At 38.1% G+C, this 9,301-nt stretch overlaps 1 protein-coding gene across 1 annotated transcript; it reads right to left on the bottom strand.

The window, feature by feature from the left end:
• Positions 1 to 595: 595 nt before the first annotated feature.
• Positions 596 to 4,779, bottom strand: LOC142177521 (glutamate-1-semialdehyde 2,1-aminomutase, chloroplastic). Its single transcript, XM_075246514.1, has 3 exons — positions 4,450 to 4,779; positions 2,625 to 2,798; positions 596 to 1,830 (listed from the first exon to the last, which is right to left on the bottom strand). Exons 1-3 carry the CDS (start codon positions 4,642 to 4,644, stop codon positions 763 to 765), a joined length of 1,437 nt encoding a protein of 478 aa, XP_075102615.1. The 5' UTR covers positions 4,645 to 4,779; the 3' UTR covers positions 596 to 762.
• Between the last annotated feature and the right edge of the window lie 4,522 nt (positions 4,780 to 9,301).

Genomic DNA, 9,301 nt, shown 5'->3' with positions numbered 1-9,301 from the left:
CAACAATTCGCATAACGTCCAATTCAGATCCACTATCCTTTTTAACATAACCGTCCTTAGCCTACAATCTACTACTCAACTTGGATCCTAAATAAACCTAGGCCTATTGTTTGTTCTCGGCCCAATAGCTCGTGTCAGCCTAATAGCTACTTGTGTGACATTGGGCTGAGGCTGATTCATATCACCCTCACTGGTCCTCGTATTAGTTACATATGTAATAAGCTCGGTACATATGATTTGTATGCATTGGTTTGAGGGGGAGTGTTAGATAGTTATGTGTAAATAATCATAGTCTCATATGTAGTAGGAGTAGAATATGTCCTAATCCCATATGTAGTAGGAGTAGAATATGTATTATATGTAGGGCTCAATGTATCATTGTTAATAAAATAGATTTTTCTCCCGTACATTCTCACAGTTATCATTGCTAATACTTAGGTTTATGATGCACCATTTTTGATTTGGTTAGAGAGTTGCAAGTGTTGGAATAAGAATTCATCCTTAATCCAAAAGTCAAGTCATATGTGATTTACGGGTAGGAGATAAATTCCAAAGAAGAGTAGAATTCTCATATGCACTATACTACAGAGGGATATACTCCAAAATGAGTAAGAATAACAACCGAAAAGGAGTACAAATGGTACAGCATGTTTCTGAATAAAAGATATGTTACAAAACCTCTCAATGCGAATCACCATTTGTTTTTCTCGCCGAAAAGGAAAAACATTTCGATCTAGGATACAAATGAACGAAGCCTAGTAGTTAAATTTGCTTTAGAACTTTTTCAGCTGCAGCTACTGTCTTTTGAATATCCTCTGAAGTGTGTGCTAAGCTAGTAAATCCAGCCTCAAACTGTGATGGTGCAAAATATACACCTTCCTCCAGCATTCCCCTATAGAATCTGCCAAATTTTTCTGTATCACTCTTCTTTGCATCCGAAAAGTTATTGACAGGACCCTCCGCGAAAAAGAAGCCAAACATCCCCCTTATGTACCCGCCACACATTGCATGACCGGTCTTCTTTCCAGCATCCAAGATTCCCTGTGTAAGTTCACCGGTGATCTTGTCCAAGTATTCGTATGTACCCGGTCCCTGTAATCGCTTAAGCGTGTGAATTCCAGCAGTCATGGCCAATGGATTTCCACTTAGGGTCCCGGCTTGATACATCGGTCCTGCAGGTGCTACCATCTCCATAATATCCCGCCTTCCTCCGTATGCACCTACTGGCAAGCCACCGCCGATAATCTTCCCAAGTGTCGTCAAATCTGGAGTTATTCCAAAATACTCCTGAGCTCCGCCGTATGCCAACCTAAATCCAGTCATGACTTCGTCAAAAATAAGAAGTGCGTCATTTTCTTTGGTGATCTTGCGAATGGCAGCAAGAAAATCTAGATTAGGTTGAATGAAGCCAGCATTTCCAACTACAGGCTCAAGAATTATAGCAGCGACTTCGCCTTTGTGCTCCTCAAAGAGGCTCTCAACAGCAGAAATATCGTTGTAAGGTGCTGTCAGTGTATCAGAAGTAGCTGCTTTTGGAACTCCAGGGGAGTCGGGGAGTCCTAGGGTGGCAACACCACTGCCCGCTTTAACAAGAAATGGATCAGCATGACCATGGTAACAACCCTCGAATTTGATGATCTTAGGCCGGCCAGTGAAAGCACGAGCCAGCCGTAGTACTCCCATGCATGCCTCTGTACCAGAGTTGACGAACCGAACCATTTCTATGCTTGGAACAGCTGAAATAACCATCTCGGCCAGAGTGTTTTCAAGGAGACATGGAGCACCAAAACTCGTTCCTTTCTTCATTGTTTCAGCCAATGCTGCTAACACCTGCAGGAAAAGGTCATACCAGGATTGTTGCGTAAAAAACAACTGAAAAAGCAATACAAAATTTCACTCTCTTGTCTTCGTCCCTAGACCTTCCACAATCCACAACAACCAAGACCCTCCCCCCATACAGTGCTAAGACATTCACAAGACTCTCTTTCAACCAAGTTTCTCATTGTACAACGCAATAAGACAGAGGGGCATAGAAGATTTTGAGGTGTCTTGCACAATAGTTATTAAAGCTGAGCTCAAGAGAATCCAGTTGACATATCGGTCTTCTTCTTTCTCAGAAAGGAGGAGAAACAAATGGAGGAAGCATTTAGACAATTCCCACCTAGGTCTACCATGTTCTACTTGAGTCTTCACTTTATCATGAGAACTGTCTATGGCATGAACGTCTATGTTGCTCGGACTTCCAAAAATGTTGCCGCACCCGTGTCGGATCCTCCAAAAATGCACTACTTTTGGAGGATCCGACACGCACCCGTCAGCATTTTTGAAGAGTCCGAGCAACATAGATGAATGTCATATAGCGACTTCCATTTAATAAATGAACAAAAGAAAAAACTTAAACCATATGTTCTTGGTAATCGTAAAATTCATCTAAGGCCAAATAATTCCAGGACAAGGGTTCTATTAAAAAAACTTTTCTAACGTAATGGGAGCCAAAAAGAAAAAGAAAAAAGAAACAGCTTTAAGATTGTGTTTCTGAAACATGTTACCAAATACAAAGCCAAATAAATGCACAGTGAGTGAAATTTCTAGCTGAACATATAGTTAAAAGCAGAAAACTGAACCTCATCATCTGCATGACCGATTATAGCTGGACCCCATGATCCGACATAGTCAATGTACTCGTTACCATCTATGTCCCGCATACGAGAGCCCTTCACGGAGTCAATAATGATAGGTTGTCCGCCAACTGACTTGAAAGCACGAACTGGGGAATTTACACCTCCTGGCATCAACTCCTACCAACAGTGAAACACGAGATTAAAATCTATTGAAGTGTGTGACCATCTCATCTAAAAGCTTAAGCTGTCAGAGCACACTTTTATTTACTTAATTATCTCTTCAACACGCCCCCTCACGTGCAGGCTTCATTCATTTTTTTCATTGGCCAAGCACGTGGAAATTCATTTTAATGGTGACGGTGAGACTCGAACCAAGACCAGGACCTTTGCCTGCTCTGATAACATATTAAGTGTGTGTCCATCTCATCTAAAAGCTTAAGCTGTTAGAGAGAGCACACTTTTATTTGCTTAATTATCTCTTCAACAAAATCAATGGACTTGTAGGGACTTGAAATCAATAAAACTGAACTGGAATCTTGTCTGCTTCCATTCTTTTGAATATTATGCTGCTAGAAGTTGAAAAATGTAGAAAGTTGAGCACAACACAAAAAGAATAGCACAAATCAAGTGCATCTGTAGATTGACGGTTTACACCATATAACCGAACACTTATTTTAACTTGTATTTTCAGCACCTCCTTCTGATGCAAACAACCATAGACAACTAGTTGAAAGTGCAATTCCCTTTTCAAACAAAGGACAAGATGTTGTACAATTTGTTCTTTCTCATGAGCATTTTTATAACCATTCTCCCATCTAGAAAATGCTATAAGTGTTAGCATCTTTCCCTTATAGGTTCCAATCTCAGTAAGTTACATCAGAAGATACATTAAAAATATAAGAATATGTACAGGGAAAAGAAACCAACTAAAGCAAAGACACACATTTTGCTACATTATCAGATTACTCAGTATATCTGCTCTTTGTAGTCAAACACCTACAATTTTCAAGGAACTTAAACTGTGTAATAAATTGTGCCTTTTCAGCACAACTACACACCTAAAACATACTCAAGATTCTCATAGAGACACATACATATCGCAATTCAGTTACAATAACTTATATGGCAGGATAACCAGATTGTATATCAGCAGGGGCGGAGCTAAGTTGAGGAAAGGGGGTTCAATTGAATCCACTGGGCTGTAAAATTACATTGTGTAGATAGGGCAAAAACAATTTTTTTACTTATTACTATTATATTAAACTATTACATCCCCTTAACATAAGGAAAAATTCTAGTAAAGTAGCAAAGAAGGTTCAAAAATTATTATAGATCATAAGTTTAAATCCCATGTGTGACATTTTAGTATGTTTTTCTTTTTTAAATCCCCTTGTATAAATTCCTGGTATATCAAAGTTCAAAAGCCAGGATTTGACCCCAAATTGTTTGGGACTGAGGCGTAGTAGTTGTTTATTGGTAGTTTTGGTCCAAATCCTTTATTTGTCTTAAAACATCGATTGAATATGTACAAATTATTAATTTAGAACCCAATAACTTGCAGACTACAATCCTGAACCCATAAGCTTCAAATTCTAGTTCCGCCTCTGTTCAAAAGCATTAGTTCTGCATCAGTTCATTAGGTAGATGCCAATCTTGGCAAATGCACCAAATTTATCAAACCAAAATCTCCTTCTTCTTCCTCTAACCCTTAAAGCTAGCATTTTTACTAACAATATTAACATAAAAGATTGAATCTTGAAGCAACCCAATTTCAAAAATAAATAATAAACACCGAACAATAACCATAAAAAAAGAAGCCAAATTGTACCTTGGCTTTGCTAAAAGCTTCTTCAGACTTTTGAAGAGTGAAAGTTTTCTTCTTTTCATCAACTGATGCTGTCATTTTAATTGTTGAAGAAGATGGGGTGCATCGGCGGGGAGATGGAGAGAAAACCAATTTGGGTCTTTGACCTTGAGTCAATTTAGATGGCCATGAAATTCCTACACCATTTACAGCAGCCATTTTTACCAACTGTGTGTCTCTCTCTCTCTCTTTTGAGTTTTCTTGAGTTGGGGCAGCAATGGCTTTTTGTTCTGAATTCTTTGGTTTTTAAAATGGCTTTGTTGAAGATAAGGAAAAGTAGATAGAGAAATCTTAAAGAAAACGAAAGTGACAAAATTACTAATATGTCGTAAAATTGGGCTTGGCCCATGGTTCCAACATCTTCTTTCTGGAAAATTTACATAAATATCACCTTTTAAGAAATATTTTACCTCCCTTCCCCCCATAGCACAAATAGGAAGATTTCAGACAGCTATTTAACTTTTGTACCATTTAAATAATTTTTACAAGAATAGATTAACGAGGCATAATTTGCTCAAAGTTATGTTGGGCCGGAGCGTAACTTTGAACAAAATTAGGTCAAAATAGTACGGGCTAGCAATTTTTCGGATTGGTAATCGAAAAATAAAGTCATAAAAAAGTAGTCACTATTTTGTTGAAACACGAAAATTTCCAGCATAATATGCAGGATTATGGAGCTCCTGTGTATAAACTTCCAGCATATTATGTTGGAACTCCAGGACACGGAAAGTTTCAGCATAATATGCGAGATTATGGAACTCCTGCATATAAACTTCCAGCATATTACGATGGAACTCCAGCACATTATAAAATACCAACATATTATGCTGGAAGCTCATATCTAAAAAAAATTGGAACTCCAACATATTATGCTAGAAATTTTTGAATTTTTAATAGTATTTTTTTAAAATTTTAACATTATATGAAAAGTAGCTAAATATTGATTACTTTTGAAATTGTGACTATTTTTCAATTACCAGATGTAAATCTGACTATTGTTGAATTTTGCCTCAAACAAAAGGCTAAAGTAATGCCACTAAACTTCCAGCATATTACGATGGAACTCCAGCACATTATAAAATACCAACATATTATGCTGGAAGCTCATATCTAAAAAAATTGGAATTCCAACATATTATGCTAGAAATTTTTGAATTTTTAATAGTATTTTTTTTAAAATTTTAACATTATATGAAAAGTAGCTAAATATTGATTACTTTTGAAATTGTGATTATTTTTCAATTACCAGATGTAAATCTGACTATTGTTGAATTTTGCCTCAAACAAAAGGCTAAAGTAATGCCACCAAAGAAGCTCTGTCAAACTGGCTAAGGCAATTCGCATTGGATATATAAGTAGGCAATTAATTTTTTATTGAATTTAAATTCATAAGAAATTTGGATTTAATCTCAAATTAAATATATTTAGTCTAAATAAATATTATGGTCTAATATAATTGAATTAATTATTTAAGTTCAATACATATGGGTTAAATAAATAGGTTCAAATCTACTAGAGTAGCCCATTTAATTGGGCTATAAGCGATAAGCCCACTTCATTAGGCCCAAGATGGCATCTTCCTAGAGGCCCAGTGCCACGTGTCAAATGACGTGGCGCGCCAAGTCAAACAGAAGAGACAATAGGATCATGCCACGTGTCAAAATGACAAGGCATGCCAAGTCACATTAAAATGCCAATTAATTCACGCCACATGTGCAAGTGACACGTTCTGGTCAATCAAATGCGCCCATGTCAGACTTCAATTTGATTGGTCGGAAAGAGTTTGTTCTTATCATAACTCTTCCCTCCCACAACTATAAATAGGGGTCTTCATAACCCAGAAAAGATACCAGAAGTTATAACAAGAAGCAAGAAAGAGCTCGTGGATCAAACGCTGCAAATTCCTCCACAAGTTTCAAGCTTCAAGCAATCAAGTTCAAGTTCAAGCTCAAGAACGAAGAACAAATCAAGTTCAGGTTCAAGCTCAAGAACGAAGAACAAATCAAAATTCAAGGAGTACTAGTTCAAATCAAAGTTCGTGCTAGTTGAATTAAAGATCATCGTTCGTGGAAACAAATATAGATTCAAGATCAAGCTCAAGGGCCCTTGAATTTATTTACTATTGGAAAGAAGAATCAGAGGATTCATAGAGATTGTACACTCATATTATTTGAAATTAAATACTACGATTGTTGCAATATTTTTTGGTCTTGATTTAATTTTCTCGACACAATTTATTGTCTACAAATTCTGGCACGCCCAGTGGGATAATCTCTACCTCTAATCTCAACTTTTCAATCATCAAAGTTCAAGAACATTGAAATGGCTTCAAAGAAAAACAACTCCAGTTCAACTTCCACTAAGGCTGCTAATTCCAGGTTCTATGTTGATGTGGAAAGTATCATCGATATTACCTTTGGAAGCTTTGGACCAGTTACGAGGAGCAAAGCAAGCTCGTTAGGACAACAAGCACCCCAAGTGTCGTCCGCATCAACCCCTGTTTTCGGATCTTCATTCTCAAAAGGAGCAAGATCTTCCACAAACATACCCGAAAGAGGAAGCGATGCTGCTGAAAAGATCAAGAAAACTCTTGTTCTGGTTGACCTCTCCGGATCCAAGAACTCGGCTGTGAAGGAAGATAATGATGCTTCAAGTGATGGATTCTCCCCACTTACACCGCGTAGCTTGAGCCATTCGAGAATCAATCTGTGTGACAATTTGTAATGACCCGGCCGGTCGTTTCGAGAGTTATAACCCTGTTTTCCCTATTCCTACTTCTTTTTGTGTTATTCAGCTATATTATGTTATATCAGGTTAGTAGGTTCGTGTCCGAAAGGAACTCGGAGTGAAATGAGACACTTAGTCTCATAATTGAAAAATTGAGTTAGAAAAGTGGATCGGATATGGACCTATGTGTAAACGACCTCAGATTTGAATTTTAATAATTCCAATAGCTCCGTATGGTGATTTTGTGCTTAAGAGTATGTCCGAAATATTATTTGAAAGTCCGTAGAGGAATTAGGCTCGAAATGCCGAAAGTTTTAATTTTGAGAAGTTTGACCGGGGGTTGACTTTTTGATATCTGGGTCGGAATCCAATTTTGAAAATTGGAATACCTCTGTTATGTCATTTAGGACTTGTGTGCAAAATTTGAGGTCAATCAGACGTGATTTGATAGGTTTCCAGAGTTGTTTGTAGAAATTAGAAATTTCAAAGTTCATTAGGCTTGAATTGGGGTGTAATTTATGGTTTTAGCGTTGTTTGAGGCGATTTGAGAATTCGACTAAGTTCGTATAATATCTTAGGACTTGTTAGTATATTTGGTTGAGATCCCGATAGCCTCGGGTGAGTTTCGGATGGTTAACGGATCAAAAATTGAACTAGAATAGCTGCTGCAACTTCCTTCTGTTGTAAATTGCTTCTACCAGAAATCGAGCTCAGATGTGAGCCCAGATCGAGCTCAGGGTCGAGGGCCACGATCGAAGACATGATCGAAGGCCTAGGATCGAGAATCAGGATCGAGGGCCAGGATCGAGAACCTCGATCGAAGGCCAAGATTGAGGCAGAATCGAGGATGTTTAGGCAGAATTATAAAAACAGGGACTTCGTCCCATTTGCCATTTTTGACAAATTGGAGCTTGAGGAGAGGAGATTTTTGATATATTTTCAAGGAAAACTTGAGTAAGTCCCTTGTGATCATTTCTACTCCATAATATTGAATTATCATCGAATAATCTGACTAGATTATATGATTTTGAGGTGTAAATCGGAGATTGGAACTTAGAAATTTAGAAATAAGATTTGTATATTTGAGGGTCGAGTTGAGGTCGGATTTTGGTAAAATTGATATGGGTAGACTCGTGGTTGAATGAGCTTTTGAATTTTATAATTTTTGTCGGGTTCCGAGACGTGGGCTCCACGGGCGATTTTTGAGCTAATTTTCAGATCTTTATGGAATAGTCATTATTATCTTGTGGAATTAATTCCAATGAATTTTATTGACTGAAACGAATTATTTGTGACTAGATTCGAGGCATTCGGAGGCCGATTTACGAGGCAAAGGCATAGCAGAGTAAAAAGTTTCACGTTTTGAGGTAAGTAATGATTGTAAATCTAGTCCTGAGGGTATGAAATCCCGGATTTCGTATCATTCTACTATTTTGAAGTGACGCACATGCTAGGTGATAGGCGTGTGGCCGTGCACTGTTGGGGATTTATGACTTGGTCCGTCCCGTAGCAACTGTAAAGTTGCATACTTTGTTGAAACCATTGATACTTATATGTTTTAGAAAGATTTTCTGTAAATTGGGCTGAATACTATGTTTGGGCCTTGCGCTAATGCTGTTTGGACCCTTAAGTTTGTTTCTTACCATCCTCTCACTGTTTTTGATTAAAAATCTATACTCAGTCATGTTTATACTTGTTTACCACATAACTCAGTTTTATGACTCTATTTTGATGCATATAAATATTTTGGGCCGAATGCCCTATTTTACTGAAATGCCCGAGTGGCCTGATTTGTGAGAATGAGTGTGGATCGAGGCTGCCCGCCTGCAACATACTTTATGACTGAGTGAGGCCGAGGGCCTGATTTGTGAGGATGAGTGTGGATCGGGGCTGCCCGCTTGCAGCATACTTTATTATTATCGCACGTGAGTTGTCCGTGCAGATTATAGTGCTTGGGCTGAAGGAGTCCCTCCGGAGTCTGTACACACCCCAGTGAGCGCAGGTACCTACTGAGTGAGAGTGCCGAGTGTTGAGTAACTGGGAGGCAAGAGTGATTATGAGGTATGCCCGAGTGGCAAGAGTGATTGTG

Source organism: Nicotiana tabacum, chromosome 23, assembly GCF_000715075.1.
Source record: "Nicotiana tabacum cultivar K326 chromosome 23, ASM71507v2, whole genome shotgun sequence".
In the NCBI taxonomy this organism is placed as follows: Eukaryota; Viridiplantae; Streptophyta; class Magnoliopsida; order Solanales; family Solanaceae; genus Nicotiana; species Nicotiana tabacum.
The sequence above is the reverse complement of the archived record's forward strand: the minus strand, read 5'-3'. Positions and strand labels throughout refer to the sequence as shown.